This window comes from Esox lucius, chromosome 13 (genome assembly GCF_011004845.1).
Source record: "Esox lucius isolate fEsoLuc1 chromosome 13, fEsoLuc1.pri, whole genome shotgun sequence".
Classification (NCBI taxonomy): Eukaryota; Metazoa; Chordata; class Actinopteri; order Esociformes; family Esocidae; genus Esox; species Esox lucius.
In genome coordinates this window covers 37,495,920-37,517,074 of record NC_047581.1, presented here as the reverse complement: position 1 = coordinate 37,517,074, position 21,155 = coordinate 37,495,920, and the positions used below count along the sequence as shown (strand labels likewise).

The following is a 21,155-nucleotide window of genomic DNA, read 5'->3' as shown; positions in this document are numbered from 1 at the left end:
TTACTACTTGCCAGTAAACACACACCTTTGGCAGAAGTATCAAACAGTTGACGAAATGTGTCATTTACACAGCATTGGCAAAACCGAACCGAATGCTGATCCCTGGCAAAATTATTAACAATGTAGAACTGTGCGAAATCTTGACAACATACCAACACAATCCATTTGGTATCTCCCCCATATATTACATATACATCGTGCCTATATTGGGGAGAAACCTGTGCAATCTGGATTAATTACCAAAATGCAACCAAACAAATGCAAAACTAAGCATAAAACGTGGTTTTCCCTGATGAAAGTGATGTTTACAGATTTAAACGGTGTTGACGTTTATTTGGTCTTGAACCAGATCCATCCGTTATTATAACTAAATCGCCAGCAGCATGATTCTCAGGTTAGCCGGCTAGCAACAACCTCTCCAAGCAAAACTAACTAAATATGCATCTCATTCTAAACAATATAGTCAGAGGTCTGGGCTTACATCCGACGGCCAAACAATGTACATATAAAGCTTAAGTAGCCCTAAAACCAACATTTAGATTGGACCTTTTCACTCGTGTTCACACCGATTATGGCTTCCACAGTTCAAGCATCAAACTCAGTTGCAAGCACCCAAAGTAAAACGGAAGTTGCAACTTCCAGGCAATGTGCTTTGCCGCCGCAAGAGCACATTTTAAGACGTTTGGTAACAGTCTTCGGTTCACCTGGAATACGGTTCCCGCGGTGTTGACATGACAACTGGGCCGGAGTTCCAAACGAATCGACGGACATTTTGTTAATTGACAGTTGCTTTTGCAAAGGAGTCTTAACTCACCTACCATCTGCTGTATTAGATTGTGAGATCCTGTTTTTGTTTTGTTTATCCTACCGTTTGGTTAATTTACACATATTGAGTTTGGGGGGGGGGTGCTCTACAGTTTACCTAGCTTGACAGAATAGAACTGCTTGCAGTACTTAATCAAGCTGCGACAATCCAACTAAGCTAGCAGCACAGCTAATGAGTAATGTAGAATGCTTACGGTTGAAGCTCTACAGAAATGCCTGGGATCACCTCAAAGCGTAGACGTAGAGTAGTTGTTCATAAATTGCAGAGGGGTGTAACAGGCTGTAATTCGGACACGAAGTAACCAAAGCTGCACAAAAGTTGCTTTGTGTAACGTCCTAGGACTACTGAAAAATATGCGAATGACAAAAAGGACTAAATATGCAACATAGAACTAAAAATGTAAACGATCGGGTAAATGGCCACACATTCAGAACTTCTCTCAACGAGACTAGTTTGCCACTGAATTATAAATTAATGTTATCCTCTTCATTAGTGAGATATGTTAGTACCGGTTGTTTGAAGTCTAACTAGGGTAATAATAGTAAGATATTCCCATCAGACCACTGAAATCCTCAGTAATTGGAGCTAAACCACTGCAGTTATGCACCACACTAAGTCAATGAACAGGGCCTACAAGGATCAGTTTAGCTAATTAGATAAAGATGGTTGATACTCTGGTTAGTGGGGGACTTGATCATAGAACAGCACTGCATCTAAGAATTAATTCCTTCTTGGGTTTCCCTTAGTACAGATCTAGGACCAGTTACCCTATCCCCAAAACCCAACATTAACCACTGGGGGGGGGATACAAAACCGACCCGGGACCAGTACTTAGGGACAACTTCTCTCTTATTAGGTGGAGTTTAAGAGGGGGAAGAAGGCAGAAGAGGGAACTTTCCAAACTGCAGTGTTGGGTCCATGTGGGGCAAGATGGGATTGGGGGAGGGGCCTCTGTTAAGACTTGCCTGCGCTAGCCAGGAAGGGGGTGGAGCCAAACAGGTCTTCGGGTAGGAGAGGCTTGGCGGTGGAGCTGATTGGCTGTAGCGGTCTGTCTATCTCTTGGCTAGCGGTTCTCTCCACCGGTTTACCTGTCAGGGCAGAGGATTGAGATGGTCAGACACAGGAACCCGGAGATAACCGGGACAACAGAATATAATCCAATTCACCGCCAATCCCTTTGATGTTTGCAGATCTGGGCGGTGTCTGTGTAAAGGACGTCGGGCTGCTTGCTTACGGAATATCACATCCTGATTGGTTAGAGATCTGGCTGGAGCCAGCGTCAAAAACAAACGCGCATGTCTCCCTCAAACATATAGCAGTCACACCACTCAGGAGAAATTGTCACAGATTACCATGTGCTCCAAAAACATTATGGATGCTCCTTTGCTCCTGACACCAGAACCTCCAGAACTGTACACATCACAGGGTTTGGCCCAGGAGTAAAGGTAAGTTAGACTCATGGGACTAGCAGGAAGATAAAAAGACTGGACACTTGCTTGATCTGAGGAGATCAAACTCTCGGTCAAGCAGCTCCTCCTCTGTAAGTTTGGAGAAGTTGTCCTCCCCAAAGGGGTTCCAGCGGGACATGTCGGGCGGGTGACTCTGGGGGGTGGCTGAATGGGGTTGGGGGGTGGTAGGGCTGTCCTTTACTTCCACCAGAGAGGTCCTACTGGGGGGGTGAGAGATCAAGAGACACGGGGGGGTGACAGAGAGAGAGACAGACACACGGGGGGGGTGACAGAGAGAGAGACAGACACACGGGGGGGTGAGAGAGACAGACACACGGGGGGGTGAGAGAGACAGACACACGGGGGGGTGAGAGAGACAGACACACGGGGGGGGGTGAGAGACAGACACACGGGGGGGGGGGGGTGAGAGAGACAGACACACGGGGGGGGGGTGAGAGAGACAGACACACGGGGGGGGGGGGTGAGAGAGACAGACACACGGGGGGGGGGGTGAGAGAGACAGACACACGGGGGGGGGGTGAGAGAGACAGACACACGGGGGGGGGGGTGAGAGAGACAGACACACGGGGGGGGGGGTGAGAGAGAGAGACAGACACACGGGGGGGGGGGTGAGAGAGAGACAGACACACGGGGGGGGGGGGTGAGAGAGAGAGACAGACACACGGGGGGGGGGTGAGAGAGAGAGACAGACACACGGGGGGGGGGTGAGAGAGAGAGACAGACACACGGGGGGGGGTGAGAGAGAGAGACAGACACACGGGGGGGGGGGGTGAGAGAGACAGACACACGGGGGGGGGGTGAGAGAGAGAGACAGACACACGGGGGGGGGGTGAGAGAGAGAGACAGACACACGGGGGGGGGGGTGAGAGAGAGAGACAGACACACGGGGGGGGGGGTGAGAGAGAGAGACAGACACACGGGGGGGGTGAGAGAGAGAGACAGACACACGGGGGGGGGTGAGAGAGAGAGACAGACACACGGAGGGGTGTGAGAGAGAGAGACAGACACACGGAGGGGTGAGAGAGAGAGACAGACACACGGGGGGGTGAGAGAGAGAGACAGACACACGGGGGGGTGACAGAGACACATTACCATGCTGTTATTAAGGAACTGACATGCACAAACACATGGGAGGTTCCCACACTGTACAGAAACACAAATGACACGATGAGGTGATGGCTGTTACCTGTTAGTGTAGGGAGGCTCTACAGGAGACAGAGCCACAGGCCCAGGGCTCACCCTAGTGACAGGCCCTGCAGGGCTAAAGGAGCTCAGGGGGAGCTGGAACTCCGGAGGGGAGGACACAAAGGGCTGCTGGCTGGGCTGCTGACGTGGTTGATGGAGCTGCTGCTGGACGTGTAGCTGGTGCTGTCGTAGCTGTTGCTGCTGCACAAAGGCCTGTTGGTACTGATGCATCTGATGGACAGGAGCCAGCAGGGATGTTGCCATGAATATGGTTTAAGGACACAACTACTACCAGCAAAGACCACGCTGAATGAGTCTGGACGCACTGGGACTCAACAGGACTGTGACAGATGTGGTGTTAGATAGTTATATTATGGCACGAATCAACGACCGGTCTGCAAGGTGATCGTTCTTGGAACGCATCCTAAACGTTTTCTGCCTTTCAGATTAGAAGAATAACGAACAGGAGAGACTGATCTGCCCTCTGTGTAATTGCTTCATATGATTTAGCACAGCGACACACAGAGTTGTTTTCTCCCCCTTCCCCTCTCCCTTGATGACAGTGTGCAGAAGGGAGCAAGCAGATTGCTGCTGAAATTAAACAGATGGTAACTGTTGGTAACCATTTGGTGGAAAACGAGCTAAAAATGATTCTGCCTTTTAACCTTACGTATCTGAAGAGCTCTGTGTTTGCATTGCTGGCCACCAAGGGTCCGTAAAAGGAAGTTTCACAGCATTTTGGAGACAGAGTTATTAGGAAGCCAGTGCTGGGCTCTTGGCAGAGTCTGACTTAGTGAGAGAGGTGCCAATTTGTTTCTGGAGCGGGAATCTAGAGGGACATTTTTAGTGCATCTTTGACACAAAATGAAATTGCCAGCTGTTTCTCCGCGTCCTGTTCTACTCCTGCATCCTTGGTCTCCTGAACCAGAGATCTGCTGAAGTGGGTTGCAGATATGTAGTGTTTAATATACTCTGCTGTCCATAAGTACAACCTTGTTTCCAAAAAAGTTGGGATGCTGTGTAAAACGTAAATAAAAACAGAATGCAATGATCATATAACATATTAATGTACTACTCTGAAAGACAACGTGGGCAAATAGCACAACAATTTAAGAATAATGTTTCTGGATCACATCATCTATGGTACATAATATAAAAATTGAAAGAATCTGGAGAAATCTCTGTATGTAAGGGACAAGGACGAAAACCAATATTGGATGGCCGTGTTCTTCGGACCCTCACTGCAATAAAAACAGACACGATTCTGAAGTGGAAATCACTGCTGTGGCTCAGGAACACTTCTGAAAACCACTGTCTGTGAACACAGTACATCGATGCATCCACAAATGCAAGTTAAAACTCTACCATGCAAGAAGAAACCAGATATAAACAAGATCCAGAACCACTGCCGCCTTCTCTGGGCCCGAGCTCATTTAAGGTGGACTGAGGTGAAGTGGAAAACTGTAGTAAAAGAGACTGGGTGCTAAACTGGCCTGCCTGCAGTCCAGACCTGTCACCCATTGAAAACATTTGGTGCATTATAAAATGAAATATACAACAAAGAAGACCCTGAACTGTTGAGCAACTGCAATCCTATATCCAGCAGAAATTGAAATATATTTCACTTTCAAAACTACAGCAATTGGTCTCCTCAGTTCCCAAACACTTAACGAGTATTGTTAAAAGAAGAGGGGGTGCAACACAGTGGTAAACATGCCCCTGTCACTACCTTTTTGAAACTTGTTGCTGGCATCAAATTCAAAATGCGCATTTATTTTTCCAAAAACAAATTTCTCAGTTTCAACATTTGATATGTTGTCTTCACTATTTCCAGTTAAATACAGGGATGAAGGATTTTCACATCAATGCATTCTGTTATTATTTGCATTTTACGCAGCGTCACAGTGTCAACGTCTTTGGAAACAGTGACACTTCGTTGTTTTGGCTCTGTACTGCAAATCTTTAGACTTGAAATGACAACACAAAGACCAAAGAATGTCAATGCGAGTCAAGACAGCCTTAGTTATGCTGCTGAATCAGAGTAAATCCAGAGACAGGCAGAGCATAGGCATCCCAAAATCATGTGTTTGGTACATTAAGAATTATCGTACATTATGTATTATCTCAGCAATGGTAAATTACCTTCTAGGCCAAGAAAGACCTCTACAGACAGGGCAGAGGCCGCCAAAACACTAGTTACACACACAAACAAACTGGCCTAAAAAAAATACCAAAATTAGTCTGGGAAAGAGAAGGAATATGAACATGTATCAGAGAGATGGGAAGATGAAAGAGGGGGTAAATGAAAGGAACTGGCACAACTTCTGTGAAATAAGGAGAAGGGGTATTATGGGGCAGATATGGACACCACTGGGACTGGCTCACTTGTCTTCATTGATGTAACTGCTGGTGGCCTCAGATCCAACCAAATAGCTCAACACTCATTGGACGGCACTTTACTTTGCAGCAGGACACTGATCCCAAACATACTGCTAAAACAACCAAGGAGTTTCAGGGCTGGAAAGTGGAATTTCTTCTCAATCACCCGACCGGCATCCAATTGAGCGCGTTTCACCCAGAAAGTCATCGAATGCAGGATCTGCAACCATGTACTAAATATGACAACTTATAATACGTTAAGTCCCTACAGTTGGGTGGCTATGTATGGAAAGGTCTGTAATTCCTACACAGTGCGTGGTTTTCAGGTGTAAATACCCTCAATTTCAAGTCAAGTTAATCATGTTTCATTTCAAATTCGAGGTGCTGGAGTAAAGATCCAAAACACGAAAACGCCACTGTCCAACTCCTCGGTTTTACCGTCCTAATCAGGACTTTTCTGCAGAAGCATCATGCAGGTCAGGCTAATCCAGCTGTATGTTCACGACTTTACTTTTTATACCTTGTTTCTGCACATGTCTGAGAAGCTCTGTGTTTATGGTTCGTTGTGTGTTTACGGTAAGTCTTCCAGAGTGTGTGTGTGTGTGTGTGTGTGTTTGTTTGTTTGTTTACGGTGTGTCTCCTAGAGTGTGCGTGTGTGTGTGCGCGTTTATGGTAGGGCTGCACGTTTTAGCGAATTATAATCAAAATTGCGATAATGACATGTGCAATATCAAAATTACGTGATTTCCAGCGCCCCCATAAAACAGTGAATGAGATGTGCTTCCCTCAAGGTAACGGGCAGGCGTTGTACGTCCAGAATGGTGTTTCTTGCAGGTGTTTTTGTACATTACTTAAATACTTGGACTCATTTTGTTTAAATACTTGATGGCTTTTCAATGTTAGTTTGAGGTAATACTGCAACTGCTAGCGAAGACGTCTGCTTCAAGTTAGCGAGTGGCACCAATATATTGTGCCACACACACAACAGCATGGTTATTAAAAGTCTCGGCTTCAATGTCACTGCCAACAAACAAACTTAATATGGGAAAAAATAAACCACGGTTTGAGAAATGTTGCCTAACCAGCCATGACAACGTCACAAACACCATTACAGAAAATGAACAGTTACTAAACGTAACTGTAATTACAACAGAACTCGTCAAAGAAATCACGATTCAATATTTTATCCAAATCGTGCAGCCCTAGTTTACGGTATGTGTTCCAGAGTCTGTGTGTGTGTTAACGGTATGTGTTCCAGAGTGTGTGTGTGTGTGTGTGTGTGTTAACGGTATGTGTTCCAGAGTGTGTGTGTGTGTGTGTGTGTGTGTTAACGGTATGTGTTCCAGAGTGCGTGTGTGTGTGTGTGTTAACGGTATGTGTTCCAGAGTGCGTGTGTGTGTGTGTGTGTGTGTTAACGGTATGTGTTCCAGAGTGCGTGTGTGTGTGTGTGTGTGTGTGTGTTAACGGTATGTGTTCCAGAGTGCGTGTGTGTGTGTGTTAACGGTATGTGTTCCAGAGTGCGTGTGTGTGTGTGTTAACGGTATGTGTTCCAGAGTGCGTGTGTGTGTGTGTTAACGGTATGTGTTCCAGAGTGCGTGTGTGTGTGTGTGTTAACGGTCTGTGTTCCAGATTGCGTGTGTGTGTTAACGGTCTGTGTTCCAGAGTGTGTGTGTGTGTGTGTTAACGGTCTGTGTTCCAGAGTGTGTGTGTGTGTTTACGGTCTGTGTTCCAGAGTGTGTGTGTGTGTTTACGGTATGTGTTCCAGAGTGTGTGTGTGTGTTTACGGTATGTGTTCCAGAGTGTGTGTGTGTGTTTACGGTATGTGTTCCAGAGTGTGTGTGTGTGTTTACGGTATGTGTTCCAGAGTGTGTGTGTGTGTTTACGGTATGTGTTCCAGAGTGTGTGTGTGTGTTTACGGTATGTGTTCCAGAGTGTGTGTGTGTGTGTTAACGGTATGTGTTCCAGAGTGTGTGTGTGTGTGTTAACGGTGTGTGTTCCAGTGTTTCCCTCACCATGACAGCGTATTGGGTCTGGGCCGGATGTTGCTGATATAAGGGCTGAATCATGACCTGCTGTTGGATCAGGGCTTGTTGCTGCTGCAGATGGATGGACTGCTGAACAGCCTGTTGATACTGGAGGGAGACAGGAGAAAAAGGCCGGTCAGAATGATCCCTGCCCAGGGTCACCGTCGGTCTTCTCATAATACAGTACTGTGCAAACATCTTAACATCTAGGTGTCTGGGAGCAATTAGAGATGACTGCCTGCTCCAGGAACAGAACAACAGATTTTTCACCTTGCCAGCGCAGCAGTTCCAGAGCTCGGTTCTGTCAAGATTTACCAGTACCTGAAGAAACTGGAGCTGCTGTGTGTTTGGCGTCTGTGGGTTGACAGGGAGATTCTGCGCTGGCTGGAATTGGTGGAGTTGTTGCTGCAGACGCAGATCTCCAGGCTGCAACTGCTGGAGGATGCGGTTCTGCTGACCGACAGACTGGGTTTGCGGAGCGACTGGCTGGCCATTTCCTGGGGTCACTGCTTGACAGGGAGGAGGGGAAGACTACTTTATTGTCCATTTCCTGAGAAACCCTTTGTCGCCCCCCCCCCCCACCCTGAATAATACCCGGTCAGGGCTGGACAGTAACGATGGCCTGATGTTGGGCATAATAAACTCGACATCCTCCAGTTGCTTCGTAATCTGGCACACGCACAAATAATTACTTTGCAGCTCCTTTCACGCGCCGTTGGCCAGTCGAGTGTTAGGTAGTGATGTGTAGCGTTGCTGTCCGGTAAACATTTAAAAACCTGCGCGAGTCACTCAACCGAAGATGGCAGCAAAGGATGACTACGAGCTCCAATGAAAGCCAACTTTTTTACCTCAGTGCAAAACACAATTTACCACTTTAGACTTTGATGCACGGTGTCCTCTGTCGTTCCTGTTTAGCGAGGACAAATGTGGGTCTTTTTAAAAAGGCACTGACAACTTTTGCAAACAGTCCCAGACCAGCCATGCCAATAGCAAACAGCACCTGGTCAGCAAGCGGGTGGCTGACAACCTGCCTTCAGGGCCCTTGGTCATACTGATCAGGAACTGAAATGCCCTTTGGGTGACTGCACGGGATAACAACATACCTGGTAACTAAGACAGACCAGCCGGTCACCTTGATCCCTGGGGTAGGAATGAGGTAGTGTTTTGTTTAAAAGTCAACTGTTTTGTTGACTTATCTTCTTATCATTTTTATAATTAGAAATGTGATGAAAGAAACATAAAAATATGTTTTATATATCCAGAACGCATTTCATAAAGGATTATACATGTTAAGTAACAAATGTATTTGGTTATATGTGGTAACACTGATACAACTTTTGAAAGGCGGGACAGTAAAAACATGTTTGGGGCCAGTAAGTTTCAAACCCATTGGCCCTGGTGGGCCAGTGGCAGAAAACATTAACATTGAGCCCTGATAGTTCTTGTGAAATGTCACCTTTCTGTCCGTTGCTGACAGGTACTGAAGGCACAGCTGTGGGCGTGGCAGCAGGGGGCGTGGCAGCGATGGGCGTGGCAGCAGGGGGCGTGGCAGTGGGGGGGCCCCCTGTGTTGGGGGGGGCCCCCTGTGTTGGAGACAGAGAGGGGCAGCACGTTACTGTTGGCAGCTTTGGGTCTTTGTCTTGGAGCGATGGATGTCGCCGTGGGGCCCACTGACTCTGTGATTCTGAAAACAAGAACAGAACAATTCCTCCAACATTAAAACACTATTTAAAAAAAAAAAAGACCTGACTACATTTAACACAAACATCCAGTCAGAGAGGCCACAGGAGAGAGTACCTGGCTTTTGTCATGCTCTTCCTAGCGGCCACCTCGCTGGCAGTGAGTGGCTCTGGGAGGGCTGTTGGGAGGGGAGAACTCTGCAGACAGAGAGACAGAGGGACAGAGAGAGAGAGAGGACGAGACAGAGGGACACAGGCAGGCAGAGAGAGAGAGAGGGACAGGTGTGAGTGTTGCTGGACAACTGGGCTCTGATGTTCCAGTCATGTCTGATACAGGAGACCAAAATAACTGGCACTAACTACAGAAGGGATGGTAACCACTTCTACAAAATTACTACTATTTTTTTTTGTAATATTTATTATATATAACATTTAAGCATATAACGTTTATTAAATCCATTAACAGGGAGTATAAAATCCACTAACATGAAAAAACACAATCCTCTCAGGTAAAGCAAACTGATCTTCAGGGCATTTAGTACAAACTAACATCACAACACATTTGCTTTGACTCACAAAGAGGTTTGGCACTGGACACTCCTTTCCAGCAAACTTGAAGGCAAAGTAGGAGACTTGATAGATATCTGGTCTCTTCTCCTGGTCAGGTTCAAGCATATATCCTGGACGAGGGGGAAAAGGTGAAATGGAGAAAGTATACTGTTTTAATGCGTCGTTATACACACAGAGAAACCTCAGAAAACCCACTTTTCATAAAGACAATACAAGTAAATTTTCCATTGGTTTCAAACATAAATATTAGTTAAACTGTATTGTGCATGAAGAACTAGTAATACCTATAATGATCACACTTGACCACAAGGTGGAGCTGTTGGGTAATGTTTGGAGACGGTGTGTAAACAGTCTTCTTGGGCAGATAATGTCAAAGTTACACATTTACGCCTCAAACGACACCATTCAGTGTGGTTTAATTACTGCCATTTTACAGACTGACACTTTCAGCATTCCACTTACTGATTAAGCAGTGCAGCCTGAAGGAGAACTTGGAATTGTCCGGAACGATAAAGGTTCCATCACATATGGCGACTTGTGACTCCCCGAACGGGAGGGTGAAGAAACACAGCTTGTACAACAAGCAACCAAGAGCCTGAAACCAAGACAGAACATACACTCATTTAACCTTTAAGACACTTAGCAGACGCTGTCATTTCAGACGCTGTCATTTCAGACGCTGTCATTTCAGGGACATACGCGTCGGCCACACCAATGTCATGCAGTGACGTTGTGTCACCGTCAGCATCGTGTTAACGTTATGTTTCACCACAAGACAAGCAACATTTCACTCATTTTCATTGTCAAGCTGGAATGAGCGTAGGACTGCTTTTGGAGGTCCACAGTGGAGGAGCTGGTCCTCCGTGGGAATCAAACCAACAACCCTGGCATTGTAAGTGCCATGGTCAACCCAAAGACAACACAGGTTATATTGATCTGTGTCCAGCCTTACAAGAAATACCAGTGACTGTTACAAAAACCTGTGACTGGACATCTCATGTTTTTGGGAAACTTGCGTAATTTTCGACAGAAAGTCTAAAATAACTACATAACCCCACCCCATTGTCCTGCAACTGCCTTGGTGAAGTAATGCTTTACATTTTATCACGTTTATTTAGCCTTCAAGTTCTGACATAACTAAACGCTACAATACTGAGTAACCTGTATTTACGTATACTGGTTCGTGTGTCCCACATAGCTATCTAATATAGACACAAACTGTCTGAAATGCCTCATATGCTTAAAAAAATATATTTCTAGCATATTATAATAAATAGCTATAGTGTAGTTATAGGAAATGGCTTGCTTTCCAATTGGCTCTTTATCGAAACCAAGTAGGATTAAAAATTTCCTAAAAACTAAATATGTTCTGTGTTAACACCAGAGGAATGAGTCATTTGGCTCTCTGACTCTCCGCACTTTTTGATGAAGCGGTAAAAATGTCAACTATGGAATGATCAGAACTACCAGATTCCCCCTTCTCCACATGACCGTACCCCCAACAGGACAGAGAGGAAGGTGGACCAGGAGCGTCTCGCTGCCCATCTAGAAGAGCAGCGAAACCTGTTGGGCTGAACAAACAAAACCACCTGCCTGGCAGGTTCATTGACCCGGGGCCACAACACACACACTTACCCATATATCAGCCTTTGTGGTGATGGCCTTCCCTGCATACAGGTTAATCATCTCTGGAGCTCGGTATGACAGGGTTGTGTACCTACAGACACAGACACAGACACACGTCAGCTACCCAGACTGCTTTGCTCCGGCTGAAGGCAAAGCCCCACAAACATCTGTTTCCTCTCTGCAATGACTGCCTGCAAGTCTGAAAATCATCAGACGATCGATACCGACAGTTCGGGTCAGAGCCAGAACCAACAACAGTAAGGAAACATGATACAAATGTGTCCTGGGCTTTGACAATCTGATTGGTTAAAGATGATCCAATCGCTGACGACTTTGGCACAACACCCATCATTTAGACTGAAATATAAGCTGAACGGTAAGAGACGAGCCAATCCGTGACGTGTTTTGTAGAGCACCCTAATTCTGAAGTGACCTTAATGAATGCATTGTGACGCGGGAGTATTTATGTAGCCAGTCTTGGTCAGGGCACTGAGAGACATGGTGACTCAACCCTGTCAGGACAGCAAACACCCTGATGACATCCATCTACGTGTAGCCTGGTGACAGCAAACACCCTGATGACATCCATCTACGTGTAGCCTGGTGACAGCAAACACCCTGATGACATCCATCTACGTGTAGCCTGGTGACAGCAAACACCCTGATGACATCCATCTACGTGTAGCCTGGTGACAGCAAACACCCTGATGACATCCATCTACGTGTAGCCTGGGGACAGCAAACACCCTGATGACATCCCTCTACGTGTAGCCTGGTGACAGCAAACACCCTGATGACATCCCTCTACGTGTTGCCTGGTGACAGCAAACACCCTGATGACATCCCTCTACGTGTAGCCTGGTGACAGCAAACACCCTGATGACATCCCTCTACGTGTAGCCTGGTGACAGCAAACACCCTGATGACATCCATCTACGTGTAGCCTGGTGACAGCAAACACCCTGATGACATCCATCTACGTGTACCCTGGGGACAGCAAACACCCTGATGACATCCATCTACGTGTAGCCTGGGGACACTCACTTCTTGATTTCGTCCTCCACAGCAGTCACACCGTCTTTGAGTGGAAACAGCACCTTGTGTGTGGCACTTCCAAAGTCACACAGGACATAGTTCCCATTATCATTCAGGAGAATGTTCTCCACCTGACGGAGAGCGATTGGGGGCAGAGGGAGCAGAAACAATAGAGAACACTATCAGTTATTTATTCTTTGTCAAACTGTCTCATCCAGAAGGACTTTCAGTTATTGCATCCATCACAGGGTTTTGCTATGGTCGTTTGAACAACCGGTTTCTATGCAAATCTAGACAGGAACTGGAAGTTCAAACGAGAGGGGGACTGTGTGGATAAAAAAACCAGTTCATTTACCGGATGTGTAAAGGCTGGCCAAGAGAAAAAAGTTTATTCACAGGATCTGAAAAGGCTTGCAAAATAGAAAACCAGTTCATTTGTTGGGCCAATAAAGGAACACTTTCCTTGACAGCCCAGAGATATGCCAAGACTGAGTCAGGCTGCACCAAGCTTTACTGACAGAGAACAGGAGGACAAATTAAACATGGAAAGACCAGGAAGTGATGGGCGAGCAAGAGACGCAAAGGAAAGAGTGGGAAACAGAGCTGAGTGACACACACACACACACACACACAGCTATTTGCAGTGTCACTTGACATAGCTGTGAATGACTGGGCCTTAGTCTTTGTCCCTCTGAGGTTATGCAACACTGAAGGCTGGGACCTAACAGAGCCCCTGTGTGTCTTTGTCAAGGGAGCTGGGACAGGACTGACAGCCATAGGCTGGTGGTGGCGCTGAAGAGTGATGTAGTCCTGACCTTCAGGTCTCGGTGTATAACGGGGGTTTTGCACTGGTGTAGCCGGGCTACAGCCTCACAGGTGTCAGTGAAGATGGTCAACACCTCTGGCTCTGTGAACCCAATATGGAGACGCTGATTCATCTGCTTCACCACCTGACCAGCTGGAGTGTGACATGGTGAAAAGAAGACAAAAAAAAGAGACACAGACACACAATGTTTGAAGTTCTATAGGTTGGATCTGTTCAAATCCCATTATCTGAACGCGCAATAAAAAAAAATGACCGGACGACTAAAGGCACATCCATTATGTATGTTTGTGACACCATCATACACAGTAATCTCTAACATGCATGTTTGTGACACCATCATACACAGTAATCTCTAACATGCATGTTTGTGACACCATCATACACAGTAATCTCTAACATGCATGTTTGTGACACCATCATACACAGTAATCTCTAACATGTATGTTTGTGACACCATCATACACAGTAATCTCTAACATGCATGTTTGTGACACCATCATACACAGTAATCTCTAACATGTAACTTGATTGTCAATAGGAGAAGGAAACCCCAGTCAGTCAGAATCCCTGAATCCTACCTTTACAATACTCCATTAGAATAAGGACCTCCCACACACTGTCCCCAACAGAGTGGATGTTGGAGTCAAGGTAGTTGACTATGTTCTTGTGACCTGATAATTCCTTCTGCGGGGGGGGGACAACACATAGAAATGGTGAGGACATTAATCAATATCCTATCACTCTTATAGGAGCTAACAGATTAAAGAGTCATACTTAAACCAGTTCTGGGAGGGAGAACAGGGAGAGTGAGGGAGGGAGGGAGGACAGGGAGAGTGAGGACAGGGAGGACAGGGAGAGTGAGGACAGGGAGAAGGAGGGAGGGAGGACAGGGAGAAGGAGGGAGGGAGGACAGGGAGAAGGAGGGAGGGAGGACAGTGAGAGAGGAAGGATGGGAGGCCACACCCACCATGATGGTAATCTCCCTCTTGTAGATGTTGAGGTCAGGAACATTGTTGACATACATCCGCTTGAGAGCACAACGCACCCCGCTGTGTGTCCGGGCCAGAAACACCACCGAGAACCCACCTGGAGAACCAACAAGGTCAGAGGTCAGCGTCACACAAATTAAACCCTTAATTCGAGACCACAAATTTGACATTGGAAGATTACGAAGGTTGTGCACAGATGGGGGAAGTCTTAACACTTCAAAGGTTTTAATGTCCAACTTATTGCCAGGGTCACGCCGACCTCATTGAGCCAGTCAGGGTGGTAGTCCATCCCTGTTCTGAAGAGCTGTGCTGGCTTTGGGTCCGGGCCCACTACAACACGGAGCCCGTTTATAACCATCTGGCTGAGCAATTGTGCCAGGAAGCTCCTCTGGAGGGCAGTTAGCTCCACCCCCTGCCAGACGTCCAGAGGGGATCTCCTCAGTGTTGGTCAAGGTGTTCCATCACATTTCTAAGAAGCTTCCACAGAGTCGTCCAAAACAGAAGCCATCAGACAGACTCTGTCATCCTCATACAGATAGTTGTTCATGCAGTCGTGTGTATGTGTGTGTGTGTGTGTCCGTCTCTCTCATTAGGGTACCAGGCGGAGGGCTTCAAAGACCAGTGTGACCAGAATGAAAAAGGGCCCTACAATGGCTTTCTTGTTGATTAACAAACTGCTCCCCAAGGTGGCCTGATGGGAACAGAACAGGGATTTGGATGGTGCCCCCGAGGGGATAGGAGAGCCACAATAACACTCAGAGGGGGGATAGGAGGAGGGAAGAGATGATTCTAGAATGAGCTAATAGTAGCCTGAGTCTCCATGTATTCTAGGTCTAATCCTTAAATTATCACATCATCGAGACCATGTTCAGTGCTGCTTTTCAAAAGGCAACAGGTGCACGATGATCTAACCACGTACACAGTAGCATTCAATCCTTGAGGAGAACCTGAGACCTGCCCATATACCCGAATTGTGTTCACTTACATCTAACCCCTGGGCCTGGTGACATTTCCCCTAACGGGGACCAGCAAAAACAACTTGTGACTTTTCAAGTTTGGTTTTTCACATTTTGTCCTGACAAACACACAGCAACCACATTGGTTGTGGGTGACATTGACAGATTGAACAATACGGAACAGACTAAGGTCACGGTTTTACTAAATCAGACCTCACTGGGCTTGAACGCAGGCACCTGTATCTGGTTTCAGAAATCGTAGTGATATATTCCAGATTACAGATGGGATTCAATCTCAATGTTTAATGGTTCACAAAGCCATTTGACAAGGTTTTAGTCTTTTAGTGTTCAGTTTCACTATAGACAGATCTTTTACTCAGAACATTTTTACTGGTGCAAACATTCACACACATCGTTGTCTTTTATCCACTTCAGCTGGCTGGTGCTGCCTGACTGCTACAAGGGATGCATTTACTATAATGCTCCACATTTATGGAATGTTTTGCAAAGTAATCTAAAACTTGATGTTCTGGCGCCCATAAGGCGCAATCAGGGTGAACAATATGTTTATTTTTCACCCCGATTGCTTTTCTTAATATGTATGTGTATTTTGTTTATATTTGCATGTTTTTATTATTGTTGTAAAAGCGGCTTGAATTCTCTGTATAAAAAAGGTAAAATGAACATAAACAAGGATCAAACAGACAACAAGGATCAAACCAGCCCTGCCTGTCACAATAAAACAGTGAAGAGGTAATGATAAGATAATGGCCTGGTGCATTTGCTCCAACAACTCGATCCTCAGGCTCGGTCAGTAACAGCAGGCAGAGACAACAGAGCACTGTTATCGAATTAACAAGGACCCGCTAAACTCACATCACAGCTGGTCACACTAACCTCATCACCACGACAACATCGTAACCTCATTGCCACAACAACCAAGCTGAGAGAAAAGGACAAACTTAATAAAGGGAATTAAAGTGACTTAATACAAAACTGAGCCTACTAGCGAGCCACAAAGTCATTACCATCATCATCATTACTGTTAAATGTTTTTTGTAACGGGTTGCATTGGACTGCAATGCCAGCACATCTCTAAAGAGGATCCCAGGGAAGTCAGTTCCATCTCCTTAGAGATTCCAGTCGACGACACACTGACATCAGGCTGGGAGGTTAGACTTACAGGTATTGAGGTTAAAGGGGCAATATGTAAGATTTTCCTACCTAGGTTGTAACATATTAGAAAAGAAGCAAAACAGAAATAATGAAATGTTGTAAGAACTGTGCTACATTCATAACAGAGTCAATAAAGCCATTACAACTTCACAGCTTCAATTATGTTCTGAAAAAAGAAAATACATATATATTTTAAAGCGAGTGTGTAGTCCGGTTGCATTAACCATTTCCCTAAGAAAGGGTTGTGTTTGTTTCACAGAGACGGATATGTTAGACCAGTAACACATCATCCAGAGGAGGCTCATCTCCATGCCCGGTTGAGGGGGAAACAGCGTAAACAAGTCAAACCAGCCGGGTTAAATTAACAATGCTTATTATTTTATGCCAAATATTTGGTGTGTAGTTGGTTGGTTGGCTCTCTTGCCATTCAGTTTTGCACCTATTATTTTTGGCCGGGCAAACGTAGCTAGCTAGGTCAGTAGTCAGAACACGCTGCTATTGCTGCTAACTTGCAAAACTATTTGTAAAGGAGGTCATTTGCTTACAATGTGATTTTATGGATTTTTGTTTTCGTTTCCGTCTCTCACAGTTGAAGAGTACCTATGATAAAAATGACAGACTTCTAAATGCTTTGTAAGTAGGAAAACCTGCAAAATCGGCAGTGTATCAAATACTTGTTCACCCCACTGTATGTTGACGTGACATAATATAGTTTGGGGCATTTACAAACGATTTTAAATCTAGTGGTTCTCTATTAGTGCTGTTTTTACTGCTATTTAACATGAATGCATATGGCGAGTGTCGTTTGTTGTCCCCCAAAAAGGGGAGGGAACATGTTGCGAGCCAAAGTTCCCGGATGTGTCAGTCTGATCTATGGTTCATCACAAACACGATGCGCTGTAAATCCACAGATTTGTATGTGGCAAAAGGGTTTTAATTTGTCCATTTTGCTGCCACTAGTTAGCTAGCCACATGCTACTCTGGGTGCTGCTTTCACAGTACTGATTCATTTTCTCAATTTATCGCGCCATTTTAATGCCATCAGAAACGCTCAGACGGAGCCAGGCAGCACTCGTTTTTTGCCATAATACTAGCAACTACGACCGTGGGACGGCCTGTCAGCGTCGCACATTGAACCTAGGCTACCTGGCAAACCAAAAATATCCATAACCGGACTACTAACATAACAGTCTAACGCGGACTGCACGCTCACATTTCAACCAAAGATAGCTTTGCGCGGTTTAGATTTAGCAGCGTAGGTGTAGGAAACACGGCCTGGGACCTAGCCTCTTAAACCAGGCCTTGCTTGTCGCTACGCCTGGGACCTAGCCTCTTAAACCAGGCCTTGCTTGTCGCTACGCCTGGGACCTAGCCTCTTAAACCAGGCCTTGCTTGTCGCTACGCCTGGGACCTAGCCTCTTAAACCAGGCCTTGCTTGTCGCTACGCCTGGGACCTAGCCTCTTAAACCAGGCCTTGCTTGTCGCTACGCCTGGGACCTAGCCTCTTAAACCAGGCCTTGCTTGTCGCTACGCCTGGGACCTAGCCTCTTAAACCAGGCCTTGCTTGTCGCTACGCCTGGGACCTAGCCTCTTAAACCAGGCCTTGCTTGTCGCTACGCCTGGGACCTAGCCTCTTAAACCAGGCCTTGCTTGTCGCTACGCCTGGGACCTAGCCTCTTAAACCAGGCCTTGCTTGTCGCTACGCCTGGGGAATACCCATTTAAACTAGTGAATGGCACTAGTCAAACATTTACGGCGCAATTTAGATAAAATACCGCATTGCTCGTTACTTGGAATACATAGAAATATTACACTGCTTACATTTGTTTTTCTTAGTGGAACTGGGGAAAATATTTTTGTGGCTGCTGGTAGATTTTCAATCTGGTAAACCAAAAAGTTCAAGGTCCTGCCATGGTAATGGCCCTTGAGCAGGTGGTTTCAGTTACATTTCAACATAGATTGCAAAAGGCTTTATTGTAGGGGTAGATTAAATCTAACAGCCCAGTTTGAGTGCAACACAGGTTGTCCGTTGTCAATATTACCACTTTTGTTTCTTGTATTCACTTGTGTAAATAATTCAACATAATTTTCTATAGTATTGTAAAGGATACAGTGTTACTGATAGTTATTTTCACTTTAAATTGGTGTACTGGATCTAAATATTACGTGGTAAACTTTAGCCACCCAGGACAGAATGTCGGGTTACACAAGCCTTTCGACACACAAACCCACTCAAACTAAGTGGACAATAATTGACTGTCAAATGGTTGCCAAAATAAAGATGTGTTAATATTGTAATGTGCAGAAAAACAAAGCCAGTAAAACCAACTGTTAAAAGGGTAACAATGAAAGATTAGCAAAAGGCTTTGCTAGCATCTTGAAGTGGTGTGGTGAGATGAGGACTGAACCCAGACGGTCTGAGGAAGTGAGTGAGTTTGTGTATGTCTTTGTGCATGAGTGTGAGTGTGAATGTGTAAGAGAGTGAGAGGTTTAGTGTGTTCTGTTAAGGCATGGGTGCAGATGTTCTTCCTCCAGATGAAACATGATGTCACCGATGACATTAGGTTTGGTTTTTATGAGAGCTCCATGTCCTCGCTCTTTCCACGATCTTCATAGAGAACCCACTGCCTTGAGACACCCCCACCACACCATGGCCCACACTCAGGCCTGGAGGACGGAGCGGGTGAAAACGTCTTGGCTGCGTAACCGTGGTAACCATTTGGAAATGGGTGAGTGAAGATGGGGGGGGGGGCTTTAACACACCAGTTGAGAGAGATTCTGAGTCTCCTAAAGAATGTGGGTTTCAGTTTTGTTTTTAAAGGGAAAATATCCCTCTGTTAGGAATCATTTAGATTATATCTTTCCTTATAAAAGCTCCTTCACACACACCTAAAGGGACAAAAAGGTCAGCTGAATTTTTCAGGCAGATTTTTTATTAAACCCAGGATGCACACTGTCTGTAAACAAGAACCATACCTGCCTTTAAAGAAAGTTAAAGACAAATCGGTCACCCCAGGGCCCACTCAGGGGCCTTCCTTTGCCTCTCCTTTTCCCTGTTTTTGTTCGTCAGAGCAGCAGTGCCAGATGAACACTTTCCCAAAACTGTCCTTGGGTATGATGCCCAAAGCAAGTCTGCTTGTTTCTTGTATTCCAAAGCTTCTACAGCTGATTTACATGGTCACCTGATCATCTCCTTTTTCCTGTGTCAGAGGAATCTCCCCTCATCTATAACATGTGACCAACAGGAAATATAAAAAGTCCTGTATCGTTTTTCCAGAGACCTCTGTGGAAGCTTTCAACTCATTCAGCAGTTTCCTTAAGTCTGCACCCCCCCCTTCAGTCAGAATCTCCTCTACTGTCCCACAACCTCCTCAAACAAGTAATCACTGAGTTAAGCAGGACAAAGGGTCTTTCAGAGAGAGAAAAAACTGAAGTACTACTCTCTCTTCTTTGTCTTGTCAGACCCAAATTCCTAGTGAGAAGCCAATAAAGAAACTACCTACAGAAAACAATATCCTGAATGCCTACATTTAAGTGCCTTAACAATCGGATTCTCAAAATGGGTGCAGTCGGACTTTGGGGTACCCGGAACAGAACATTAATGTGTGGTGTTTAGGGGTCTCTAGACCAACAATTCTAATTGCAGTGTTTCTGCACTGCCAACAACAACATCTGTAATTGGGGCAAACTCACTGACGTTTGGTGGTCAGCGCAGACTGCCATTTCTGCCAACCACACAACCACAGGGAACATGCGTTCAGACAAACCACCTGGCACATCTCATTTCAGATTTTTCTTTTAAATCAGAAAACATTTTACACTCCATCCACTATATTGTGATATATATTATATTCTTTCAATCATCTAAGAATATCCTGACTAACAGGTAAATGGGAAAGTTACTATAACTGCTACATTAACAGACTGTCTGTGTGGTTGCCTAGGGCCTTCAACCAAGGCATGACGCATAATCACGTAAAATCTGTGAGATTCGAGATGGGGGATAACATTCTTTCACAAATCTGAACACTTTTAAAACAATTAACTCGGACTCCAGATCACCAAATCAACCAGTCAATGGTTTGGGCAAACTTGAACACATCCATCAGTCTATATTGTCATGACAGAGTCTGTATTTCATGAACATCTCAACATACACACTTTGCCATCAGATTAATGTACCAAGTTGGACATGGTACGTTTTCAACTCCAAAATTGATATTGCAGTTTGTCTAAGCGATTTTACAACTATTGAACTACAAGCCAATGAGGAAACAATCTACTGAGCCAGCTAGTTCCCATCTACAGAGCAATGCAGAATCATATTATATTGTCATATTTTAACATTATTATATACTGACTATGTATATCATAGACATTTTGTTTTTGGGTGAATTAGTCCTTTAAATAACACA

At 45.4% G+C, this 21,155-nt stretch overlaps 1 protein-coding gene across 1 annotated transcript in view; it reads right to left on the bottom strand.

Moving 5' to 3' along the window:
* bmp2k (BMP2 inducible kinase) overlaps positions 1 to 21,155 on the bottom strand; it is a 50,439-nt gene that overhangs the window by 9,636 nt on the left and 19,648 nt on the right. The window contains exons 2-15 of the mRNA XM_034296700.1: positions 14,587 to 14,705; positions 14,198 to 14,303; positions 13,609 to 13,751; positions 12,803 to 12,924; positions 11,768 to 11,849; positions 10,595 to 10,727; positions 10,139 to 10,242; positions 9,681 to 9,760; positions 9,480 to 9,567; positions 8,205 to 8,414; positions 7,872 to 7,991; positions 3,482 to 3,711; positions 2,323 to 2,495; positions 1,792 to 1,914 (exon numbers count right to left, since the gene is read on the bottom strand). Of these exons, the coding sequence (XP_034152591.1) occupies positions 1,792 to 1,914; positions 2,323 to 2,495; positions 3,482 to 3,711; positions 7,872 to 7,991; positions 8,205 to 8,414; positions 9,480 to 9,567; positions 9,681 to 9,760; positions 10,139 to 10,242; positions 10,595 to 10,727; positions 11,768 to 11,849; positions 12,803 to 12,924; positions 13,609 to 13,751; positions 14,198 to 14,303; positions 14,587 to 14,705 (1,833 nt within the window). The remainder of the gene's footprint in view (positions 1 to 1,791; positions 1,915 to 2,322; positions 2,496 to 3,481; positions 3,712 to 7,871; positions 7,992 to 8,204; positions 8,415 to 9,479; positions 9,568 to 9,680; positions 9,761 to 10,138; positions 10,243 to 10,594; positions 10,728 to 11,767; positions 11,850 to 12,802; positions 12,925 to 13,608; positions 13,752 to 14,197; positions 14,304 to 14,586; positions 14,706 to 21,155) is intronic.